Source organism: Saimiri boliviensis, chromosome 4, assembly GCF_048565385.1.
Source record: "Saimiri boliviensis isolate mSaiBol1 chromosome 4, mSaiBol1.pri, whole genome shotgun sequence".
Classification (NCBI taxonomy): domain Eukaryota; kingdom Metazoa; phylum Chordata; class Mammalia; order Primates; family Cebidae; genus Saimiri; species Saimiri boliviensis.
The window spans coordinates 58,766,274-58,780,094 of NC_133452.1; the positions used below are offsets into that span (position 1 = coordinate 58,766,274).

The 13,821-nt window shown below is 44.6% G+C and overlaps 1 protein-coding gene across 5 annotated transcripts in view; it reads left to right on the forward strand.

Moving 5' to 3' along the window:
* The first annotated feature begins 6,849 nt into the window (after nt 1-6,849).
* CDK19 (cyclin dependent kinase 19) overlaps nt 6,850-13,821 on the forward strand; it is a 189,103-nt gene continuing 182,131 nt past the window's right edge. For 4 of the 5 annotated variants that reach the window (XM_074397604.1, XM_074397605.1, XM_074397606.1 and 1 more), the window contains exon 1: nt 7,224-7,314. Coding sequence is in view for 1 of the 5 variants with exons in the window: in XM_003935967.4 (XP_003936016.1) it covers nt 7,187-7,314 (128 nt within the window). In the remaining 4 variants the exon portion in view is untranslated. Of the gene's footprint in view, nt 7,315-13,821 lie in introns of all 5 variants that reach the window. The other variant, XM_003935967.4, reaches the window with a different exon arrangement.

Here is a 13,821-nt window from a genome sequence, read left to right on the forward strand (position 1 = left end):
ATTGTATTCCCCACTGCTGGCTTTGGTTTATGATAAAGTCACTCACCTTCTACCATATCTTGATCTTGCTAATTTGTTTTTGTTTTTGAGACAGGGTCTTGCTCTATCTCCCAGGCTGGAGTATATTGATGCAATTATGGATCACTGCCACCTGGACTTCCTGGGCTCAAATGATCCTCTTGCTTCAGCCTCCCAAGTAGCTGGAACTACAGACGTGTGCCATGCCTAGCTAATTTTTCTATTATTTGTAGAGATGGAGTATCACTATATTGCCCAGGCTAGTCTCAAACTCCTGGGTTCAAGCAATCCTTCTGCCTTGGCCTCCCAAGTGTTGTGATTATAGGTATAAGCCCCAGTGCCTGGCCAACCTTGTTGATTGGTTTTGCAGGCAGCAAGTGGCCAAACTCATATTTGATAAGAATTTCAGTCCAGAAATGGGGTGAGAAATCTGGGGTTTTATACTCCTGTGGTGATCAGTCATTGGATATAGGTTGCTTTAGGGAAATGGCATGACCCTAGGTGAGGTACCATTTTAGCCAGGCAATTCCTGAAGAGAGCTGACAGCTGAAAGGTGTCTATAGCAATACTCCCAGCAACATCTTGGTAGAATAATTTCTTCCTCCCCTTCCCTTTCTTTTCTCCTTCTCTTCTCTCTTTCCCTTCTTTCTCTCCCCGCTGCTTTTTTCCTTCTTTTGGAGTCTTGCTATGTTGCTCAGGATGGTCTTGAACGGCTGGTCTCAAGCAATCCTCCTGCCTCAGCCTACCAAAGTGTTAGGATTATAGACATGAGCCAACCTGCCTGGCCTGGGAATACAATCTTTAGTCCTGAAGAGGGATCTGGGAGGCAAGTCATGGCACAAGGGGTATAACAGTAGAATAAATTCCTAGATGGTCTAATAGGATAATAGGATAAATTCTTAGATGCTGAGTCTTAGCATATTTACATTTGTAATTTTAAAAGGTGTTGTCAAAATAAAAATATGATGTATACACTGTATATATTTTTCCAATATATACTTCCATAGGCAATTCAGGAAAATATCTGTTTCCTCTTGCCCTTGGTAACACAGGGAGTTGTCTAACATTTACATATTTTTTAATAGTTTTTTTATTATATTTTTAAAATAGTTAACCTTTTTATAATCTATATTTTTACTAAAACACTTTTCCACTTTCTTTCTTTTTTTTTTGAGATGGAGTTTTGCTCTTGTCACCCAGGCTGGAGTACAGTGGCATGATCTCAGCTCAGTGCAACCTTCACCTCCCAGGTTCAAGTGATGCTCCTGCCTCAGCCTCCAGAGTAACTTGGATTCCAGGTGTGCGCCACCATGCCCAGCTAATTTTTGTACTTTTAGTAGAGATGGGGTTTCACCAAGTTGGCCAAGATGTTCTCAATCTCCTGACCTTGTGATCTACCTGCCTCAGCCTCCCAAAGGGCTGGGATTACAGGCATTAGCCACCGTGCCCGGGCCACTTTTCCACTTTCTATTTACCCCCCAAGTACATATTCTTTAAACCCTGACTCTGCAATTCACTGAGCTGTCTCAGTGTGTTTACATGTAAAATGGGAAAAACAGAACATGTTGGGTCTCAGAAAACAATACTCCAAAATATGGCACTTTGGCATGATGACCTAAAGCAGCCTCCAGCTGCTGCCTCCCTGCCGCCACCATTTCTCAATCCTCTGTCCCTGTAATCTTAGTAGGTAGGATTACAGGCAAGCACCACCATGCCCTGATAATCTGTGTATTTTTAGTAGAGATAGGGTTTCAGCATGTTGGCCAGGCTGGTCTCGAACTCCTGACCTCAAGTGATCAGCCCACCTCAGCCTCCAAGTGATCAGTCCACCTCGGCCTCCCAGAGTGCTGAGATTACAGGTGTGAGCCACTATACTTGGCTCATTTAGTTTCTTTTCCTTTCTTTCTTTCTTTCTTTTTTTTTTTTTTGAGGCAGAGTTTCGCTCTTGTTACCCAGGCTGGAGTGCAATGGCATGATCTCGGCTCACCGCAACCTCCGCCTCCTGGGTTCAGGCAATTCTCCTGCCTCAGCCTCCTGAGTAGCTGGGATTACAGGCACGAGCCACCATGCCCAGCTAATTTTTTGTATTTTTAGTAGAGACGGGGTTTCACCATGTTGACCAGGATGGTCTCGATCTCTCGACCTTGTGATCCACCCGCCTCAGCCTCCCAAAGTGCTGGGATTACAGGCGTGAGCTACCGCACCCGGCTGGCTCATTTAGTTTCTAATGAGAATCATTTACTAACCATTTTGTGAGCATTGGCCTACTCATTTCACCTAAAATCTATTTACTACCTCTTAAAATTGACACATTATCCCCATCTTCCTCTCTCCAATGAAGAAAGGTATTTTGAATCTGATTTGATTGTTGGGTAATCATTCTCCAGCAATTCACCTTGTTTAGGCTCATAAGACAAATTTATATAGCCTTTTCTCCTATTAATCTGCCTATAGTCAGTACATATTCAGAAAACCTTCAGAGGGCAGAGAAGCTTTCCCTCCACCTCTACAACATACCTTATACAAATATTTTGTCACCAGGCACAGTGGCTCATGCTTGTAATCCCAGTACTTTGAAAGGATGAGGCAAGAGGATGACAAGGTCAGAAGTTTGAGACCAGACTGACCAACATGGTGACACCCTGTCTCTACTAAAAATACAAAAATTAGCTGGGTGTGGTGGTGGGTGCCTGTAAACCCAGCTTCTGAGGAGGCTGAAGCAGGAGAATTGCTTGAACCCAGGAGGTGGAGGTTGCAGTGAGCCAAGACTGTGCCACTGCACTCCAGCCTGAGTGACAGGGTGAGACTCCATCTCAAAAAAAAAAAAAAAAAAAAAAAAATTGGGAGTTTGATGACATAACAAATGCAAAACCCCATATTTATAAATAGCAGGCAACCAAAAATATTCTCCATATCTTCCCATCATACACTGATGACTTCTAAATTTGTACATTTAGGCCAAATTTCTTATTGGCAAGTAAAAATATTCATCTGTTTGCTGGTTATGTTACTGTAAAGAGGTCGCAATCCAAACCCCCAGAGCAGGTTCTTGGAGCTCACTCAAGAAAGAATTTGGGCCGGGCGTGGTGGCGTGTGCCTGAAGTCCCAGCTACTCCCGAGGCTGGAGGATATCTTGAGTCCAGGAGTTCTGGGCTGTAGTCCACCATGCCGATTGGGTGTCCGCACTAAGTTCGGCATCAATATGGTGACCTTCTGAGAGTGGGGGACCACCAGGTTGCCTAAGGAGGGGTCAACCGGCCCAGGTCAGAAATGGAACAGGTCAAAACTCCCGTGCTGATCAGTAGTGGGATTGCGCCTGTGAATATCCACTGCACTCCAGCCTGGGCAATATAGCGAGACCCCGTCTTAAATAAAAAAAAAAAAAGAAAGAATTTGGGGCCGGATGGGGTGGCTCATGCCTGTAATCCCAGCATTTTGGGAGGCTGAGGCGGACAGATCACTTGAGGTCGGGGGTTCAAGACCAGCCTGACCAACATGGAGAAACCCTGTGTCTACTAAATATATAAAAGTTAGCCAGGTGTGGTGGGGTGTGTCTGTAATCCCAGCTTCTTGGGAGGCTGAGGCAGGAGAACTGCTTGAACCCGGGAGACAGAGGTTGCAGTGAGCTGAGATCACACCATTGTACTCCAGCCTGGGCAACAAGAGTGAAACTCCGCTTCAAAAAAAGAAAAAATTGGCGTGAGTCCGTAAAGTGAAAGCAAGTTTATTGGAGAAATAAACAAAAGAATGGCTACTCCATAGGCAGAACAGAGATATGGGCTGCTCCACTGAGTTATTTCTTGATTACATGATAAACAAGGGGTGGATTATTCACAGGTTTTTCTGGGAAAGAGGTGAGGATTTCCCGGAAGTAAGAGCTCCTCCCCTTTTTAAACTTTATAGGGTAACTTCTGGAGTTACCATGGCATTTGTAAACCATCACAGCTCTGGTGGGAGTGCCTTTTAGCATGTGAATGCATTATAACTAACATATAATGAGCAGCCAGGAGTGCGGAGGTCAGTGAGTAGACCAGAGGTCAGCATCCTGGTTTTGGTGGGTCTTGGCCAGCTTCTTTATTGCATCTGGTTTTATCAGTGGAGTCTTTGTGATCTGTATCTTGCGCTGGCTTCCTATCTCATCCTGTGACTAAGAATGCCTAACCTCCTGGGAATGCAGCCTGGCAGGTATCAGCCTTATTCTACCCTATTCAAGATGGAGTTGCTGTGGTTCAAATGCCTGACAGTTATTTCTATCTTGATGCCCCCGTAGGCACTTTGAATTCAATATAGCCCAGCCAAGCTTATCTTTCCCTCAAAAATTGCTCTCATCCCTGTGTTTCCTAACTTTCCAAAATTTCTACCATATTGAAGTAAAAATTCTCAAAGTTATCCTGGATTCTTCCCTCTCCTGTAATCCAACATTTAATTAATTCGTAATTACTAAGTCCTGTTAAATTTTATTCCTAAATAATTCTAGTATGTGCTTTTTTCTCAGTCAGCACTGTTCTTCCGTGGTTCAGATCCTTGTTTCCACCGTATTATTGCAATAGCTTCTTTTCTAGTCTCACTTTCCTCTAATTGATCCTAAACACTTTTGTCACAGAATTTGTTTAATACACAAGGCTTATGATAGTTCACCTTAGCTCAAAAGTCTTTAATAGCTTCCTCCCTCTAGTTTTCCAGTTTCTTTCAAAACCCAGCAGGCAATTCACTATTAACTTTCTTTATCTATCACTTCCTGTAGAATTGACCTTTCCCGGCCTGGTGTGGTGGCTTGCGCCTGTAATCCCAGCACTTTGGGAGGCCAAGACAGGTGGATCACAAGGTCAGGAGTTTGAGACCAGCCTAGCCAATATGGTGAAACCCCCATCTCTACCAAAAATACAAAAATTTGCTGGCTGTGGTAGCGGGCGCCTGCAGTCCCAGTTACTCAGGAGGCTGAGGCAGGAGAATCACTTGAACCCGGGAGGCGGAGGTTGCAGTGAGCCGAGATCACGTCACTGCACTACAGCCTGGGTAACAGAGCAAGACTCTGTCTCAAAAAAAAAAAAAAAAAAAAAAAAAAAAGAAAAAAGAAAAAAAAGAAATTGACCTTTCCCATCTTTGTGCTCCTAATGAATGTGTTATGTCCTATCCTAGCACGAATCCTGTTAAAGTGTGTATCCCAAGCATTTGGGACACTAGGCCCACCATTACAGGGGAGGAAACCCTATTCTAGAAGGGTCCTAGTGTCCCAAATGCTTGGGATACACTTAATGATCTAAATTGATATGAGTCAGGTTAACAGGAGGAAAACAATTTTAATTACATATGTATGCGCAAGAGTCCCACAAAATGTGGGACTCAAAGAAGGACACTTACATTACGTCCTGACCTCAGAAAGGAAGTGGGACTCTGCATGGTGGCACGAACCTGTAATCCCTGCTACTCAGGAGTTTGAGGCAGGACGATCCTTGAGCCCAGGAGTTGGAGGCCAGCCTGGGCAACAGGGCAAGGCCAGTCTCTTCAAAATAAAAGTAAGGCTTGGGGCTTCCCGGGGTGGTGGAGACAAGTTAAGGGAGAATAAGAGAAAATGTAAGGTGAAAAAAGGTTGACGTTTATGCCGATAAAAGTACCCCAGATGATAAAAGTTAACTGGAGCAGCTCTCTTTGTGGTACAGATTCCTTTAATTATGAAAATTTCCTTTAGAAATGTAAATTTCTCTTCACAAAAGGAGAGTTTTGTCCTTTATTTTAGGCAATAGAGGAGAAAGCGAAGCATTTTTCTGTGTGGCTGGATCTTCATTTATTTTTGCTGAACAAAATCAATATGCCCTAGTGGCATATTTTGGGGTGTATATTCTGTATTCCTTCAGTTACATTTGGGGTGGTGTGTCCTGAGCCGCAATACAATGAAATCAATCAACGTTAACCCTAACTAAAGGAGCTTTCTTAAACATTCTGGGAGAACCTCAGCATCATGCATAGGCCGTAAAAAATCCTTTACAATTCAACCCAAAGGATCGTTTTAAAACGTGCTTCCTCCAGGCACTTTCAATTATCCTTAGACAGATGGCCAAAGCCTGGCTACGGGAACCGCATATGCTAAGAGAATACTGACTAGAGCTCCAAGAAAATGATGATTGGCTGCCGGGGCTCAGAAGTTGCAGATTCTCCTCTGGTCAAGGCAGGAACTAAGAAACTGCTGAAGCTTCAGTTTTTGAAATACGGTTTTTGCATCGTAAAGAAAAAAGATCAACCTATCAGGAAGAACCGAGCACATCCAATCACCAATCAAGAGCGGGAAAGAAGCCAAAGCTTGGGGATACCCACGCACCAACGAGGACGTCATTCTCCAGCCCCCGCCAATGAGCAGCGGGATGGGGGGCGGGGCAGTAGGCGGACCCATTGCCCTAGAAAACAAACAAGCTGCGGTACAACTGTCCTCACCGGCCCTCGCCTGCACAGCCGCTGCAGCCAACCCCTCAGCAAGGTGGTGATTCAATGCTTCCCATTCTCTCCGCGTGGGGATAGTTACAGTGGAGTATCCCCTTCTCACTAGAGTAAGGCACTGCTTTCCGGTGCCTCCCCGAAAACCGCAGCAACCACACTAGAACTTTGAGCTTTCTGCCTTCACAGGAACCGGGAGCCCAGCGCTACCTGAGGCGGGGGGCGGGAGGCGGGGGGCGTGGGAGCTGCTGCGCAGGCGCGCATGCCTTGTAGGGGCGAGGCTGTGGCGGCCCGAGGTAACCTGGGAGCTGTATTTCTTAGGTTGATAAAACCGCCCGGGCCGCTGCAGCCTTCGAGACTACGTTTCCCAGGAGCCTCCGCAACGATGGGGCGGGCCGGCGGGTTCGTTAATGAGCTCGAGGAAGCCACGGCGCGGCCCACCAGGTTCCAAAACAAGGAAATGAAGGGGGGAGGCGGGACTGGGGGTGCCTGCGGAGGCCGCTGCCGCCGCCGTCGCGGAGGAGGAGGAGGAAGAGGTGGAGGAGGCGGCTGCCTCGGCCGCCGAGGAGTTCCTTGCTGAAGGCGGACCGCGGAGCGGCGGGCAGCGCGCGCGCGCCCGAGAGGCGGCTGTTGGAGAAGTGGAGCGGCGGTCGCGGGGGGAGGAGGAGGAGGAGGAGGAGGAGGAGGGACTGAGCGGCAGCGGCCCCCGCGTCCCGTGCCTCTATGGGGGAAGCAGACAATGGATTATGATTTCAAGGCGAAGCTGGCGGCGGAGCGGGAGCGGGTGGAGGATTTGTTTGAGTACGAAGGGTGCAAAGTGGGACGCGGCACCTACGGGCACGTCTACAAGGCGAGGCGGAAAGATGGGTAAGAGCAGGGTCGGGAGGAGTAGGCTCGCTCGGGTCATCGCCCTGCCCGCCACCGGGCGGGATGGGTGGGTCGGAGCCCAGTCGGGCCGTGCGCGAGGGGCGAGGCGGAGGGGGTCGCGGGGCGGCGTCCGGAGATGGACTCCGAGGGCCGCCGGTTCCGCCCGCCTCCCCCGCGCGGCCCCCGTTGCGCCCCTCGAACTCCCGCGGCGCAGCCCGGTCCGAGGCGTCGGTCCCGTCCCAGAAGGGCGCCCTCCAAGTGATCGGAGACGGCGGCGGGACTCGAGTTGGGACCACGGTGGAGGAGGAGTTTGTGGGGTCTGGCCTCGGGGAACGCAGCGGGCAGTGGGCGCTCCGCCGCGGAGTTACCTCTCTGGCCCTGGGTAGTGACGGTCGTTGTGGAACTTCCAATCGGCTGAGCGCCTCGCGGGGGCGGCGGTTTGAAACCTCGCCTGGGAGGCCGTCTTGCGAACACGGCCCGGGGTCCTCGCCAGCCCCGCGACTCCGACGGGCCGGGCATCGCCGCCCCCAGCCGCGATCTGCGATCCTGGGGCTGGCCGGCCCGTTGGCCCCTCGGTGCAGTCCTCCTATCCCTGTTGTTTGCTTGGCGGGTTTCTTATTCTCACATTCTGAATTGCGTATCTTTCCCCCTCGAAGGAGACCTCCTGTCGGGCCAGCTGCGTTTAGCACGCGGTAACTTAAGAGTTGGCTCAGGTCTCTGCTACCCATCCTCTACCCCGTAGCCCCTTGGGTATCTTGGGAATTTTGTCCTCTGCTCCATCCTCTGCGAGATGACTGCGGGCTGGGGTTAATCGAGTACCTGGATTATCTGGAAGGGAATGAGTGACAGCTTGCCCCGAACCTGTGTTTTTCCAGGAGTTGAGGGAGAACTGTAGGAACACCCTGGGAAGCTTTTACTGATTGTCCTTTTAGGATAAGAAGAGCTGGATGATGTATGGAGAATGCCTGTTCTTCCTTGGTCCTGGAGGGCAGACAGGAGGACTGGTGGAACCAGCTCCTTGGCAGGAATTACCCTCCCCCAAGGTTAGGGACCCAGGAAGATAACCCTGTCCAGCATAGACTTTAAAGAGAGTCAGACTCTCTATGGAAGAGAATTGTAACGGAACATATCAGAATAAACTGATCAGCTACAATGACGTTAGTAACATTTGAAGTGCCGCTTATCTTTGTGCACGCTGTTATAATTTGATTGGTATATGAACTCTAGGACTAAAGTAGGTTATGTGCGTATGCACTAATTTCATAAAACAAACACAACTCTATAAAGTGCTTTATCATAAGATATCGTGAAAATTGCAAAGTACTATCCAAGTATAAAGGATGATTATTATTGCGGAGTTTTTAAAATTTTGTAATAACTGAACAGGCTTCAAGGTATCAGTTGTTTCTCATAATTCCTTTAATTACCAGGTGTCCTTGAATGCTTATCATGGAATGTGAGGTACTGTAATTAACATATTTTGGTTTTGGAATATCCACTCTACCTGTTATACTAGGGTTCTTGTAGAAATCTTATCAGATGTATTTAGGGAAAGCACATCCAGTTTTCCTGTTTGGACATTGTTAATCAATCTGAGGTTGGTTTTTCCCATACTCCTTATGCTAACTTTAAAACATTTTTTTAGGTTTAAAAAAATGTATCTTAGTGGGTTTTTATTTTAGTTTTTGTTAAAGTAGCTTTCTTTTATTAGGGAACTTTTGAGAAATTAAAAATTCTGCTTCTGAATTGTGTTAGAATAGAATGGGCTTAAAACAAAAGCCAGATAATACTTGCTTCTATTCTTTTTGAATATGCTCCCCTCTAATAAAGTATTTGATTCGAATACACTTCCTTTTTGAGTGAAATTTGTTAATTAGAATTAATAAAGCTTCTTTAGTAGAGTAAGATTAGTTTATGTGTCTTCAAAATATAATGCTCTTTTTTTCTAAAAAAAAAAAAAAATCTTAGGATCTGAAAGCATTAGTTAAAATCACCATGTTACATTTAAAAAAAAAAGCCATAATAAAGGCTTTTTTCCTGGACCACAAATCTGGTTGAGATTTGCAACTTTACAGTAAACGCCCACATCTCTTGTGGGTTGGTAGTGGGATTAGTTTTATGTTCATTGATACCAGCAATTTGAAAGAACATCTGTGTCCTGTGGGTTCATGTTTTTTAAAAAAAAACAAAACTTTAAAAATTGTTTTAAATTGTGAGGTAGATTTGCATAGTAAAGGATTTTACACTCTGACTATGGTAGGTTACAGTTTAGCTCTTTCCAGATTTTATTTTGGTTAACTCAGAAAATGCATAATGCTATTAAAGGGAGCCAGAAATCACACAGGTTACATTAAAGAGAAATGATTCTGGTGTATTTAATGTATATAACCAAACCATTGTTCAGGTCTTGAGAAGAAATATTGGAAGAAATAACTTGGCATAAAATATAATTGTTTAATACAGTTTACAAAATCTTAAATGTTATTCCCTTGAAGTATGACTCTAATTTAGGGAGTGTTAATTATTATTTTTTGAGATGGCGTCTTGCTCTCGCTGATGCTGGAGTGCAGTGGCCCAGTCGGCTCACTGTAACCTCTGCCTCTCAGGTTTAAGCTATTCTTCTGCCTCAGCCTCCTGAGTAACTGAGATTACAGGCGCCCACCACCATGCCCAGCTAATTTTTGTATTTTTAGTAGAGATGGGGTTGTACCATATTGGCCAGGCTGGTCTCGAACTCCTGATCTCGTGATCCACTCACCTCGGCCTCCCAAAGTGCTGAGATTGCAGGTGTGAGCCACCGCGCCCGGCCCCATTCGGTGTTAAGTTATATTACATAAATTTATAACAGTGGGAATGCAAGATTTATGTCTGAGTTTTTTTACCTTTAATTAAAAATGTTCTTTGTTCACCTTTTTGTTTTGAAAGAGAAGCTTTTGACCCAACTCTCCTTTTTATTTAGTATTTATACTTTTGAATATTTTTTTGTGGAGACAGTGTCTTGCTGTGTTGCGTGGGCTGGTCTTGAACTCCTGGGCTCAAGTGATCCTCTTGCCTCAGCCTCCCAAAGTGCTGGGATTGCAAGTGTGAGCCACCATGCTGGACCTCCAACTCTTGTTCTTAAAAAAAATCTGGCTTAAAAGTTGTTCTTACTTGTTTTTTGCTGTATAGAGACAGGGTCTTGCTGTGTTGTTGAGGTTGAACTCCTGGCCTCCCAAAGTGCTGGCACTACAGGGTCATGCCACCACACCCGGCCAAATGTTAGACTTGAGGAGGAACAAGTTCAGAATATTTCTGAACTTTTTAATACAAGCAAGAATTCATAAAATAATTTTTATTCATTATTAATAAGTCACACATGACAATTTATGGTTACGGATTTCAAGACTGCATTTCTCCAGTTTGAAACATTTAAAAATTTGATTGATAAAGGAATATTGTTAAAAAGTTCTTTTATCGGCTGCGCCCTGTGACTCAAGGGAAGCCGAGGCACATGAGACTGGGAGACCAGCCTCAGCAACAAGAGGAAACCCCATCGCTACTAAAAATACAAAAATCAGCTGAGCGTGGTGGCATGTGTGGCTGACACAGCTTGTAGAGTTTGTTTCGTCAGGGTTTCGAATGAGTGGTTGATGACTACATAATGTATGTCATGAAATTATTCACAAATAATAAGTACAGGTAGATGCATATAGGTAAAACTAGTATTTGCCTTTGATGGGTTTTTCACAATCGGTTTGTAATTAGATTATTTTATTTGCATTTTTATTGGACACTTACAGAACATTGAAGATTTATCAGTATGATTAAAGTATTAGAACTTTACAGAGTTTAAGATCATTTAGTTCAATTTCCTCTTTTTACAGATGAGAAACCTAGAGCTTTGAGAGGTTAACTGTCGTGCTCACAGTGTCACAGCAGAGATAGCCTGTAATCCACATCTAACTCAGCCTTCTTGCATTTTCCTTCCTGATACCATGGGAGGGAAAACAAAAAAAGTCATCTTACCTCCAGTCTTGATAACTTAATAAACTTTTTTTCCATGCCAAAAGTGCATTTATACCAAAAAATATGAAAAAAGGGAAATTATCACATATAAAGGACATTTGCAAAGTGGGAGTGCAGGACTGTACATTGTACTACATGTAGCTGCTGCTTTTCATCTGTTTTTTTTTCTTCATCTTCACTGTCAATACTTCTGGCCATTATTTCTGATTTGATAGTAGCTGATTGGTCTTTCACTGTAGTCCAAGATCCAAATTGCTGCTAGTGTCATTTTCCTGTAAAATCGTGTCGTATCTCTTTTTGGAAAACTCTTACATTTGCTATGGCCTATACTATCAGATCCAATCTCTCATCTTTCTTTCTCTCCTCGCATGAATCATACTTGAGACTTAGATCCAATCTTAATTCCTTAGTTTGGCATGTAAGGACATTTGCATTCAGACCCTGAAGTCTGTAGTCTTGATACCTGCCACCATTTCTTTTTTTCCAGTGCATTCAAGCTGTATATTTCTGTAGCATTGAACTCATATTTTCTGGCACTTAAGTCCTTTTATGTCTCATTTTTGTTCTACATTCACTCTAGAATGGTGTTGCTGTGCCATTCCTCCTTCTGTGTTTTACCTTACCCATACAAACCTGTCAAACTGCTCATACTTCAGTACCCGACTCAAATAGCTCTCCTCCTCAAAGCCTTCTCTTACTCAGTGTACTCCTTAGCTATGTTTCTACCCCTTTGTTCTTATATATAAAGTGACTATAGGTGAGTCTCATATGCCTCATAGATTACTAGCTGCAAAAGGATCATCATTCTATTTCTAGTGCTTTGTAAAGAGTTGGGCACATAATACACACTCAATTATATTCAATTAAAAATGCTCTTCATTGGTAGATATGTTTCACTGATCTTAAAAGCAGAACAAATTCCTTTTAAAATGTAAGTTTATTTGCTGTTGTTAAAAAGCAGTGTTTTCAGTAATTGTTTTGAAAGCCTGAAGTAGAGTGATGTTACATGACATAGTTGGTAGATATAAATATTTCTAGTGTATTTTTTCTGAGAAATGTGCTGCTTTTCCAAACAGTTGATAAATTTCTTTCTTTTTTTTCCCTTGAGATGATCTGTCACCAAGGCTGGAGTGTAGTCGTGTAGTCCTAGCTGACTGTAGCCTTGAACTTCGGGGCTCAAGTGATACTCCTGCCTCAGCCTGCTGAGTAGCTAGGACCACAGGTGCACATGCTGGCTAATTTTGTTTTTGTTTTGCAGAGATGAGGTCTCACTGCGTTGCCCAGGCTGGTCTCAAACTCTTGGGCTCCAGTGATCCTCCTGCTTCAGCCGCCCAAAGTGCTGGGATTACAAACATGAGCCACTGTGCCTAGCCTATTAAAAAAAAAAATAGATACTGCTAAGAAAAAAAAGGCATATTTTTGGGAAATAGTAAGCATTATTTTCTCTTAGCCAGCTCTTTTAGAATTGCTAGACTAGGGCCGGGCGCGGTGGCTCAAGCCTGTAATCCCAGCACTTTGGGAGGCCGAGGCGGGTGGATCACGAGGTCGAGAGATCGAGACCATCCTGGTCAACATGGTGAAACCCCGTCTCTACTAAAAATACAAAAAATTAGTTGGGCATGGTGGCACGTGCCTGTAATCCCAGCTACTCAGGAGGCTGAGGCAGGAGAATTGCCTGAACCCAGGAGGCGGAGGTTGCGGTGAGCCGAGATCGCGCCATTGCACTCCAGCCTGGGTAACAAGAGTGAAACTCCGTCTCAAAAAAAAAAAAAAAAAAAAAAGAATTGCTAGACTAATAATCTGTTTTCTGTGGTTCTACTAGCTATTTTATAGAGATGCTTAGAAAATACTAGTATTTAAAAAATACAAAAAATTAGCTGGGCATGGTGGCACGTGCCTGTAATCCCAGCTACCCAGGAGGCTGAGGCAGGAGAATTGCTTGAACCCAGGAGGCAGAGGTTGCGGTGAGCCGAGATCGCGCCATTGCACTCCAGCCTGGGTAACAAGAGCAAAACTCCATCTCAAAAAAAAAAAAGAAAGAAAATACCAGTATTTAAATACATTTTAAGAAATCTTTTGGTTTTATGGATTTATGGTAAAAAATTAAGTATCTGTAACACTTAGCAAATGAAGTGGACATCAGTTTACGTTTAACTGGTTTGTCATTTTTGCAATGCAGGCCTTCAAAAACTTCTTGAGGCTCAAGGGAAATTAATGTTTTCTTTTTCGGCTGGGTGCAGTGGCTCACACCTGTAATCTCAGCACTTTGGGAGGCTGAGGCGGGCCGATCACAAGGTCAGGAGTTCAAGACCAGACTGGCCAACGTGGTGAAACCCCCATCTCTACTAAAAAATACAAAAAAATTTAGCTGGGTATGGTGGCTTGTGCCTGCAATCCCAGCTACTTGGAGGCTGAGGTAGGAGAATGTTTTCTTTTTCAATGAAATTTGATAATCTAGAGCAGTGGTCAGCAAACTTTTTCTGTAAAGAAACAGATATTAAA